Genomic DNA, 12,543 nt, shown 5'->3' with positions numbered 1-12,543 from the left:
ATTTAAAAAAATGTTAATTAAGCCTCAAAGGTGGATTTAATAAATCTGGCTAAGAAACTATGACCTACGATTGTTTAGTCATTTTGTTTGCAGATGCCAAAACTACTTCTGATTTTCTGAAAACTACTTTTATGTTAAACAATAAATAAAAAAAATAAAAAAATAAAATAAAATAAAAAAACACTTATAAAAACTCACATTTAATCCATGGGAATGTGTGAAAACACATTTAAAAAATTGTGCAGAGATAGTTTAGTTATCTCTAAGCCAAGCCAGAACATTTTGATAATGAAAAGCTACTAACTATATATAAAACAGTTCAGGGATTAAAAAAATAGTATAACATTTGTTCATATATATATATACATTTTGCTTAAAGCTTTCATTTATATTTGTCATGAGAAAAATTTCCAACTAGCAGGTTATTCACACAAAATAAAAAATAAAAAAAATAAAAAATAGTTAAGTGGGTCGTTTACAAATAAGGTTGTCTGAGATTATAAAAATGAGAAATAAATAAAAAAAATAAAAAAATCTAGTTTAAAACACATAACGTTTACAGAAATATAATATTTGTGTCCATGTTGGTTTAATAGAATTTTGACAATTATTTATAGCATTTTCTACAAAAAAGAAATTGAAAAAATAATAATGATTTAATGACTTGTGAAGTGGTGAAACCATCAAGTAAAAGGTATTAAAATAATTTCCTTTTACCTTCAATACATGTGAGCAAACACAACTTAATCACTGATTTCATGTTTAATATTTTCAAATATGTGCAAAAGTACAATTTTTTTTTCTTTTTTCAAAAATCATGAATTTTTGAGTCACGAATATCAATAATTTTTCTTAGAGTTACTCCATTTGACCTAAACAAAATGTGCCTTTTCATAAAAATGTAAAAAAAAATAAAAAATAAAAAAAAATTTGAATTCACAGTCACGAGGGTCTAAAGGTTTTATTTGTCACATAAGAACAGAATGTCTGCCTGCATGTTGGTTACATGTCTGACTTTGATTTGGTGAAGAATTTTTTTCAAATAATATTTTTTCTTTAAACTAAATTGTTTCACTGCTTAATTAATAATAATAATAATAATAATAATACTTTTTTCCCCCAAAATTTCACAATTTCTACTTTTTATTAGACTTTTTTTTTTCTTTTCCTGTTTTTGGAATGTTACACCACTTAGACATTTTTGACTTTAAGCCCCAGAAACAAATACCTTAAAATGAAAATATTTTTAAACAACTAATCTCAAGGTCATTTGAATGGATGTATGAAGACAGTTCTCCTCAAGTTCACACAGGCATCCTTGCAGAGTAACCACAGGTGTAATAACATTATCACATATTCCACTAACGTTTGACAATCAGAAAGTGTCTAGGTACTTGATCTTAATTTTGAACAATATATTTATTGTTTTATAAACTGGAACATTAAAAAAAATATTACTTTCATTAGCAAAAATTAACTGGCAACCTCATGCAGTTCACAGCAAATCTCAAAAGGCCATTTGACTAGGTCTAGTTAATCACCTTAAGGTCTAAACATCATGTCCCTCCCCTCTCATCCATGAGACCCCCTCCCCACCCCCCCCACCCCCTGATCCACAGACTAACACCTCTCTACTCTCTCTCCATCAGACTGCGAGTGCAACGGTCACTCAAATCGCTGCAGTTACATTGATTTCATCAACATTGTGACTTGTGTGAGCTGCAAACACAACACTAGAGGGCAGAACTGTCAGCACTGTCGCCTTGGATACTTCCGGAACGCTTCTGCCGAGCTGGACGATGAAAATGTTTGCATAGGTCAGTCATATATCACTCCACGCCAACCCCTTTCACTGTTCCCTTGACGTATTCACACCACACAGCACAGAAATTGTCCTTTCTGGCCAAATGATATGTTTGGAAAGATTGAGAAATCAGTCTCATTCTTTCCTCATACGGTCACACATTTGGTCCGCTGCCATCTGCCATGTATGTGACAATTTCTGACCTTTTGAAGTCCATATTAAGGGAGACCGAGGGCAACTGCAAAAGGGGATAATTGTAATCACAAACAAGCTACAGTGATGACACTTATTAAGCACATGTGCAGTAAAGTTTTCTCTCTTTTTTTCTTCTGTTGCCTAAAATGTTGATTCCTTCAAAATTTGGGGGGACTGTAAGGATTATAACATTAAAATATTTGTTTGAAGACTATTCTTATTAGCTGATCAATACATTTTAGTAAAAAGGATTCTTATTTCAAAAAATCATAATACGGCTTCCAATGTGCCCCCATGTGCAGCTGTAGTAGATCTGGGTGTAACGAGGTGTGTGTGTTGTCTTGCTGGAAATCTGGGTTTGAATTCCACCCCATGACATACTTCTTTCCAATGCCTCTACTCTTAATATTTCCTATAATACTACTTATAGTAATAAATAAAAGAGATTCCTCGCATTGATTTGGTCACAGTGAAGGTCGGGGAGTTGAGAGAAGGATTTGATCCGAATAAAACGAACCATGGTTTTACTGTAGCCTAGTAATATTGTAGTAACCATGTGTTTTGGTGGAAACAGTATAGTTCTGATGTACTAACCATGGTGTTACTACAGTAGCATGTTGTTAATAGTAGTTAATAGTAACCATGTTTAATTTTGTGGTTACTATGATTTTACTAGAAAAATTCCATGGTGATACTATGGTTACTGTAGTAAAACCATGGTTAATTTAATTTTAGGGGTAGGGGTTGGTGTAGGGTGTCTGTGGGACTCCAAATAAACACAATAAAAATGCTGCAGTGATGCCATTATACTGTATGTTAGTATTAAAATAGGGGTGTAAGAGTACCTGCTACTATTTGCTCTAGAGTGCAAATAGCATCTAACGCTTAGTGCAAAGAAGATGCTTTTTGTTGCTTTTTACACTTAGTGCAAATAGCCTCTGCCTTTTATTAACCCTACCCCCTAAAGCTGGCTCTACTGCTGATTTTTCCACTGATTTTCAGGTGTTAGCTTCATTAACATAATCACTGTCCAGGCAGAGGGAGACAGAGTGCCCATTAACATCTCTCAGCGGGATATGTTAATCACTTGACTGTCTGGACTCCCAGCTGAGTTAATGCCTTGATACACTGAAAATACACATCAGGCTTACTTGAAATTTTCACTGGCTGTGGGTGGGGCGGGAACACGCCACCAAGCAAGTGACCAGCTCGGCAGTTCATGTATAAAGTGCTTTTTTGCCAGAGGACTGAAATGTTTTATTTTTTCTGCAGAAAAAGCATAACGTCTGGAAAGCGCTCATGGACGGCGCATTTGGAGAAGTTTATTGCTCTTTGGAGTAAGCATGTATGTGTCGCATATGTCATATCATGACAGACTTTTAAAAGAAAAAAAAAGTGTTTGGAGATCGCTGCCGAACTCAATGTACATGGTGGAATGTTTAAATATACAATAACGATTATGAGTAGCCAGATTGTATTCATATTTATACTACTGCTGCAGTGATAAGGCACAGAACAAAGTCAAAGGAAGTCATTAAGTGTGACACATTGCCTCTGTTTTTAATTGGTAAATGTCACAGGCTCACTGACTAGGAGGGCAAGATTAGCGAAAACCGTCATTAAGTGTGACACCCCCCACCCAATTCGAGTTGTTCTGAGTCTGCTAGTGTAGAGCCAGCTTAACCCACACCCCAACACTAAACCTATCCGTCAGTGGAGTATAAAGCCAAATTTTAGAGCGAAAATGCAACCTCCGAATTAGGGATGTGCCACGGTGGTCGACTAATCGTCCAACAACTGACTAGTCGATTAGTGGGGTTGACTATTAACATGAGTATTTTTAGTGGTGGTGGTTTTAATGGGAGACGCAATTCTCAAATTAATTGAGAGATGCATCTTGTTGGAGAGCGTTTTTGTGTGATAATACAAAACTGTGCTTTAAAGTGAACTACAGTCAGCACAGTTAAACCTTCTGCAATAAGTTTAGTCCATTTATGCACCGCTGCTGTTTCAGCCATCAAAACGCCGCATCAACAATACATTACAAGACGATCACTGTCGGACGTTAAATCCTCTGCTGTGAGTTACAGTATGTTTCAGTATTTATGAGGTACTTTGGAGAGATTAAAGTCTTTAGCTCAGTCTGTCTGGCACTGCTCGAATAAACAATTGCAGTTCTGGGCTTCTGAATGCACAGCGATGATCACCCTGAGACTCCCAAGTGCTCTGATTACATTGAAGCGCATCATTCTGCGTTCAGGATAAGCATAAGCGGTTTTGTGCCGCTGTGTATTGGAGCCTTTCTTATTTCTTACTTCTCTAACTTTGATAATTTTGTGCAATAAGATGTTATAGTTATTAAGCCTGTAGTTATGTTGAATATCCGGTAGTTACTATGTTGATATACTGCACTTAGCGTCCATATATCCCTCTCAAACTTGTCTGATCGGAGCAATGTGAACATAACGGAACATAATTATACATTATTATCCATAACACTGACTAGTCTTTAAAACAACTGAGTGACTAGTCTGTTAATGAATTTGGTAATTTTGCACATTCCTAATTTGAATCACGCTTATAATTATGTAAACCTGATTACAGAACTCGTGTTGTAGAGTTTGCTCCCTCAACACGCTATCAGAGGAAGAAGTGAACACATTTGAATTGATGCAAAAATGTCTGATGGGGATGATGCTTGTCAGATATTCGGCAGAATGGGGATGATTTCAGGGTACATGAACATTTAGAAGCATCATGTCGATTTCCTGGGTAATAATGTTGGTACCATGAGGACAAATGGTGCAAACTATTCACTAATATAAATAAGTATTAAAGCAATACAGGCACACATCAAAGTAATAATATAAAATAACATTTTCAAGTGTTATAGTTGCCCCCAACCATATAACAATGGCAATTGTAACACCCTGACTTCTTGTATTAAATTCAATATTAGTCTTTCTCATTATAAATCTATTAATGGTACTTTTACACATATATCTTTTTCTTATACCAGAAGAATGCAGGTAGACTTGCAAGTTATAAATGAAAACATGAAAATGTTACAACTGCCCCCAGTTTCAATACTAAAGAGGACTTTATGTACTGTATGCTTGGTCAGATGTATTTGCCAAGTAAATAATGAATATTTAAATATACTGTATAATATCATGCAGAATACCCTCTCACGTTCATCTTATAGTTTCACTTCCAGACTCCCCTCTTCATTTTGCTAAAGGTCTAGGAAACTAAACAACCTTATATTTAACTTGCCTTTTTAACATTTTAGACATGTCATATTAAAGTAGTATAAAGCAAAATTTTATAAGAGATGATTTTAAAAGCAATCTCAATTTTGTCTGCCTTGTGTGTAATCTTATAGTGCAATCAAAAATCCCAAGGCCAATCCTTTGTTTTCTGATTAAAACTGTAGCAAGCTCCCCAAGCAATCTATCAGAATAATTTGATAAAGATACAGTGACCTCTGCTGGAAACATACGTGCACATAAATCATGTGTGTAGTGACTGACAGGTGCCCACAGGGACAAATTACACCACACTGAATACACAGAGCTAACACTGCAGTGTGACCGATGAACAACCGTTGCTCACTGGTCATGAATTAATGAAAAAAATAGAATTGACATCAGAACATACAAACATTGATAAAACTGAACAATTATCCTGCCAAGACATGAATATGTGCCTGCAGGCTTTGCTATCTCCTTTTTACGCGAAATGTCATTTTCAATCATTGCATATCGAGAAATGTTTAATATTAAAGCGATCATATCATCCCTTAAGTCACGTCGTGAACTTGAGATCCTTAGAAGGATATGTAGAGTGGCAGGTGCTACACACATCTGGGAACAGCACAAGATTTGACCAGTTTTGGCCCACATTTTACTCATGATTTTATCATTAGTTCTCCTGGTTTTTAGAACTAATATTATATGACTTCAGTAGGACAGCAAAGCACGAAACGAGCCATTTTTACACCTTAATTTAAATAAATGGACTTTCTTAGACTTTATCAGACAGATGCCTCATGATGTGACTCCTTTAAGAGAGATCATAGGCTTCCTTCTCAAGGTTTGAACACAAATAATCTACAAAATGGTTAATAATGTATTTATTTTTCTATACACAGAGTGTAACTGTAATCAGCTGGGCTCCCTGCATGCCCGTTGCAATGACACAGGCTTCTGCCAGTGTCGAGAGGGCACAGCTGGGCAGAGGTGTGAGGACTGTCTCCCTGGATACAACTGGAAGCAAGGCTGCGTGCGTAAGTTACACTTCCTGTACTGTTATCTCACAAAGGCATGGATGAAATGAGCTTAGTCATTAAACACACATTCTGTTACTGATGATACCACATGCACAACAAATAAACTGTGAATGATCAACATATGATATGAGTAATATGATTGTTGTTTAAAGGTCTTTGCTGTTGTATCAATGATAAAAGCTGCCATCATGGCCACCCATATATTTGAGCCCTGCTTTGGATGAAAAGTACTGTATCTATAGAACACTGCAAAAAATATTTTTCTTAATCAATATTTTTGTCTTGTTTTCCAGTAAAAATATCTAGACATCCTTAAAACAAGATACATTTACTTTGAGGGTTTTAAGCATAAACCCCAATCATTTCTGTATAATGGTGCGTTCACGTCATGTCGGAATTACTGTAATTACGAGATGGGAACTCTGAGGTTCTACTCGGAGCCGTCCTCAGACCTTGTAAGTTATTTGTTTCTATGGCAACACTTAAAACGGCGTTGTTGTTAATAACAGTAAAATGTTTACCACTTTATTAATTCACCTCTATATGCTTTTGCAAAATGTTTAAGAACAAAAAGATATGCTCCAGGCATCAATGGCATAATGAAATAGCATGTTAAACAGAAATGTTCACTACCTTTAACCGTTGAGGCCGCTGCCATATTGATTCTTTTCACTTGACGTCACGACTGTCAAGTCAGGGCTTTCACAGAATTCAGAGTTTACAACTTGTAATTACGAGCTCTACGAAGACGTGACCACTTTTTACAAGTCGAAATCTCGTTATTACGGTAATTCCGACATGACGTGATCGCACCATAGGATCTACTTGAAACAAGAAAAAGGTTTAAAGGTCTAATGCAGTTTTGCTTCTCAAGTAAACCTGTCTTGTTTTAAGGATGTTTTGAATTTTATACTTGAAATCAATACAAAATTACTGAGTAAGAAAATGTTTGCAATTTAGGCAAGGAAGGCTAGAAAAGCCAACATACTATTCTACTCTTTAGGCTTATTAGGGTTTTTCCAAAATCCCTAAACAAAAACCAAAATTATTAAAAAATAACTTGTCCTAGAGCTTTCAAGTTACATCCACCAAACTTGGCACAGACCTTCAGTCTGTTCTGACTTAATGTGCTACGTCTTTTCTAACTAATCAGACTTGTGGTTTTCCTGAAGCGGGTGTGCATTATTTTTAATAATTCAATGGTCCGGAGTCAATTATTCCACTTATACCAAGGTTACCATACCTTAAGACATCGTTCAGGGTTTTATCTCAAGACATTTTCTGGTTTTCATCCCCAAAATGCTCTTGTGAGTGGAACTACTTTCTTCCACCACGGATTCAGTGTCTTGCTTTAATACAGTCCGAGCCATCGTTGCTAATTCGAAAACATCACTTTAGAACTAGCAATAGAGGATGTCCTGCTTTTCGGCATTGGATTAACAAGGTTGCGTGTGTGTGTGGGCGGGTTTGGGTGGTTAACGAGGACATTTTTTTAGGTTACAAACTGGTAAATACAAGGGTATTATGATATAAATGTGGTTTATGAGGACATTTCTAGTGTCTCCATAATTCAACTCGCTTAAAAAACATACTAAACGATGTTTTTTTGAAAGTTTTAAAATGCAGAAAGTTTTTTGTTAGGGTTAGGTTTAGGGGTAGGGGATATAATCTATAGTTCATGCAGTATAAAAATCATTATGTCTTTGGAGAGTCCTCATAAGGATAGCCGCACCAACGTGTGTGTGCGCACACGCGTGCGAGAAAAAGAGAGAAACTGAGAGATATCGTGTGTGGAATTACCTTTGTTCAAAGTGGCTATCGTCAGGAATAACATCACATTGACAAAGTATAAGATTAAGTCTCAGCAGCAGCTAGTGTTGCCATTCTTGTACAGCTTTTCCATTGCTAAACAACTGCTTACAATCCCAGTGAGTCACGGGGTGCGCTGACTTTGAGAGTTTACGTGTGTGCGAGAGAGGGGGTAGGGGTAGCGCGGTGCTTTCCACTATAGCTATGTGATAAGGGCGAAATACTTTGAAGCACAAAAAGTTTCACATATTAAAAGTTATTTTGGATTATAGAAACTGTTTTATTGATCAAGTTGAGGGGGGATGGGGGGCTCTATCTGTTGGTGTGTGTGTGAGATGAGAGCAAAAGAGAGAGAGAAAGAGAGGGAGCCCAATGACGCTTTTCAATCGAAATTTAAATAAATTTAGGATTTTATAGACATTGGTTAAGTACATCGGATAAGAATGACAAACAATGTCTTTGTTTTAATTGGTTATTTTGTTGTGGTCGCCTGTAGGGCTCTTTGAAATAACTGAAATAATTTGGCGAAGTGATATGGACCCGTTATGCGGTCAAGACCTGGAACTACTTCATAGCCGTGCGTTTACTGGAAAATAATTGCACACCTTAGAATGTCTGTCAACCAATCAGAATCAAGCATTTAACAGACCCGTGGTATAATACAAGTTAAGATCAATCGACAGCATTTGTGGCAAAATGTTGATTACCACAAAAAATTATTTCGACTTGTTCCAACTTTTCTTTAAAAAAAAAAAGCAAAAATCTATGTTACAGTGAGGCACTATCTATCTATCTGTCTGTCAGTATGTCTGTCTGTCTGTCTGTCTGTCTATCTATCTATCTTTTTCTTTCTCTATCTCTCTCATTTAAAACTTTTTAAAACTTTCAGACCAGGTTTTTTCAAGCCAGCATCAAAGTTTGTCACAAACTTTACCTACATAGTTTTTGATTTGCCATATATTTATGTCACACTCTGTTGAACATCACACCACTGACTAGAATCTCCTGTCTGTTCTTCCTTTACTGTCTTCCTTCAGCAAACATGTGTGACGACGAGCTACTGCTGTGTCAGAACGGCGGCTCCTGCATCCAGAACCAGAAGTGTGCGTGTCCACCCGAGTTTAAGGGCGTTTTGTGTGAGCAGCCACGCTGTCAGGGTGAGAGAGGGTGTGATGGTGCTTCTGCCTGCTCCCTCAGCGCCCTAACACTGCTGCTCTGCCTTCTAGCCAACAGCCTGCTTAAAGCCAGCGCCTAGAAACCCATCTTAGTCCTGATATCGATTCTAGTCTACGCAGACCAAAGGGCTGAACCCTGCAGACAGAGAGAAAGAGCGGCCTGATCCCGTACAGACCCAGTCTAACGGTGCTGAAATCTTTTTTTTGGAAAAGGGCAGCGGCTAAGCTGAGGTCAAAAATGCCTTCACAAGATGTGTGTCTCCTAGCATCACTGATCACCTGAACACTATACCAAAAACAAAAGAATTTACGTTCAGTTTCAACTCACTCTAACTCACAGAACTCTACAGATAGGGGGCAAATATATACAGTAGATGAGGTTTAATTTCTTTTGGCATTTCTGCGTTCCTGTAGTTTTGGCGCTCACTGCGATACAAGCACTGCACTTGCTTGTTTTGACGAATGACAAATGTTGATATCACGGAAGCCTACTTATGCCAAGTTATTCTTCTTTTGAAGACTTGTTTTTACATTTTCTTTCATTGCTGCATTTTTCTTGTATTTTATTGTCAAATCCCATCGAGGTTGGACAAGTAGATGAAATTTACAGAAAAGAAGTTTTAATGCTAGTTACAAAGAACGAATGTCTCTATAGCTTGTGTTTGAGATTACATTTCTGGAATGTAGATAGAGTTTTCAACGTTATATTGAACAAATACATAGTATATGTCTATCTGAAAGGGAATATGAAGATATGAAGTATTGTATATTATGATTATTATTTGAATATTTTTTTTGTAGAAAATTGTTATTTTTGTTTCAAGTAAATGTCACCATTGTAAAGACATTGCAGTCTTTATTGCAGTGCATATGGTATTCATACCATGGTAAAATTATATTTGATGATACAGCAGAGTGCATCTCTTATATGTTTGAAATATTTCTCCATTCTCACCATTACCAAACATTAAATAAAGCATAAAACAGTTCATTACATGCACAGCTTTAGCTCAATATAACCCACTCACCATCTTGATACTGGCATGTACTCATCTTTGCAGTTATTCCTTTACTAAGATGACCATTCAGGACTACTTATTAACACATGCAATATAAATATATTTGTAAAGTCCCACATAACCATAATAAGAAAATGAAATAATTACAATGCACATTTCTTTGGAGGAAACACATTGGCTATGTTCAGGATGAAATACTAGCTTTCTACTCACAGAATACTGCACATTATTGCCTAGTTAAAAAAAAGTAAGTAAAACAGTAGGCATTATTTCACATTTGCAAGATATGTTTTAAGCAGTAGTATGCTACATTGTTGTCACATGACCTCATCACATTGGATTGCAGCTATTAAATTAATAGGATTTGGTGCAGTGTGCTCTGTTGTGCACTGCACATTTTGACAAAGGTAACAAGTCATCCGGTATTGTATACATACAGAAAATTTGCATAATGTGCACAGAATACATACTATATAGTGCAGAAATAGGAAGAGTATATTTAAGTATGCTATTCCGAACACAGCCAATGTCAATCAAAGCACATTGCCAAATAGAATGCCAAGTCTAACAATTAAATCTACAGTCTATACACTATAAAAGTCAGTACATCATATATCAGGTTATTTTTCAAATAATTTTTCTTGCGTGAGTCTCAAAGAAATGCCAAAATCTTTAGCGGCTCCTGGGCTTTTTGATGTATTTCATATTTTCAAATGCTTTACATTCATGATGAGCCAGGGTAAATCAAATACTTATTATTATAAATGAATAAAACCTGACAATCAGAAAGCATAAACAAAAGTGAGTGAATCGTTTTTCTTCAGACTTTGTCCTTGCATATGCATTTTGGTGCTTTAAAGGGATAGCTCACCTAAAAAATATGGGAAATTTTGTCATCATTCAATCACACTCATGTCGTTTCAGACTTGTATGATTTTTCTTTCTTCCATGGAACACAAAAAGAGATGTTAGGCAGTATGTTAGCCTCAGTTACCATTCCCTTTCATTGCATCTTGACTGAGCCTTACATACTGTCTAACATCTTGCTTTGTTTCCAATGGAAGAAGGAAAGTCATACAATTTTGAACAAAATGAGGGTGAGTAAATTATGACAGAATTTTCATTTTTGGGTGCACTGTCCCTTTAAATGCAACTAGGCAGGTGCTTTAATAGAAGCTTACTGTACTGAATATTTAGTGCCTGAAACAGCATCTCACTGACACTACAGTCACTGCAGCTAATATCAGTAATTAATATCAGAACATTTTTATTCCTTGGTAAGTACCATAAGGTGATTCAGCCATATTTATGTCCACAGACCCAAAATCAAATGTGCTGAGCCGTTTGCATTGCTTTTACCACCTGCACTGATAAAAATATATAAACCCTTAATAACACTCTTATGCCAGGTGGAGACTTTTGCTGTCTGGAAACAAATAAATAAGCTTCTACTTCAAGCATGTCTTAAATATAAACTATCCATAGAAATAGACTGCATGCTACAATATAAGAAAGAACACAATGTGAAAAGTGACATCTAGTCTAACAATATTTGTGTCCAACAATAGGAATAAGACTGATAACAAGAGTTGCATATATGTAATGTATTTATATAGGCTATGTACGGTGTGCATGCTATATTTGCTGCTAATTCATTTTACAGTCAGCAAGCTATGAATTTGAAGTGTCACGCAATTAACACTCTAAATTTAAATTGGGGTTACTGCAGATGTAGTGTTATGCAGTATCTTTTCAACTTGATGTTAATTTTGAAAAGTTTTTAACAATCTCTTGAGATTTTTATATTATCGTGCCAATTTCTGTAATTTTATCTACAGGATGATATGATTTAGAGTGAGACAAGCCAACTAATGCCACAAAACATCTCAGAATTTATAAGATCCATACTTACTGATGTTTGTGCTGACGTTTTCCCACCAAAATTATGTCACTTCCTGGAGGATGATGCCAATAAGGAACTGGCTCCTGTTAGTTAAAGGGATATTACAAAAGACTAACCATATTGTTTTAATGACCAATTAAAACAATATTAACAAGAAAACATGTTTTGTTTTGATTAGAGAAAGGAAAAAATTAAGAAACACCTGGAATATTTCTTAATGAAATTACAGATTTTAATTGAATTTAGTTTAATAACTTAATTATTATTATTATTTTTATATAATATCTTTATTATTATTATTATTATTATTATTATTTTAAGTTAGAACCAGGGACAACGGCGTTCTG

General features: G+C 35.7%; 1 protein-coding gene across 1 annotated transcript in view; it reads left to right on the top strand.

The window, feature by feature from the left end:
• LOC127423949 (netrin-G2-like) overlaps window positions 1–11,094 on the top strand; it is a 93,607-nt gene extending 82,513 nt beyond the window's left edge. The window contains exons 6-8 of the mRNA XM_051668666.1: window positions 1,650–1,817; window positions 6,153–6,287; window positions 9,137–11,094. Of these exons, the coding sequence (XP_051524626.1) occupies window positions 1,650–1,817; window positions 6,153–6,287; window positions 9,137–9,354 (521 nt within the window). The 3' untranslated portion in view covers window positions 9,355–11,094. The remainder of the gene's footprint in view (window positions 1–1,649; window positions 1,818–6,152; window positions 6,288–9,136) is intronic.
• The last annotated feature ends 1,449 nt before the right edge of the window (window positions 11,095–12,543 follow it).

The sequence above is a fragment of the Myxocyprinus asiaticus genome, chromosome 33 (genome assembly GCF_019703515.2).
Source record: "Myxocyprinus asiaticus isolate MX2 ecotype Aquarium Trade chromosome 33, UBuf_Myxa_2, whole genome shotgun sequence".
NCBI classification, from domain to species: Eukaryota; Metazoa; Chordata; class Actinopteri; order Cypriniformes; family Catostomidae; genus Myxocyprinus; species Myxocyprinus asiaticus.
The sequence above is the reverse complement of the archived record's forward strand: the minus strand, read 5'-3'. Positions and strand labels throughout refer to the sequence as shown.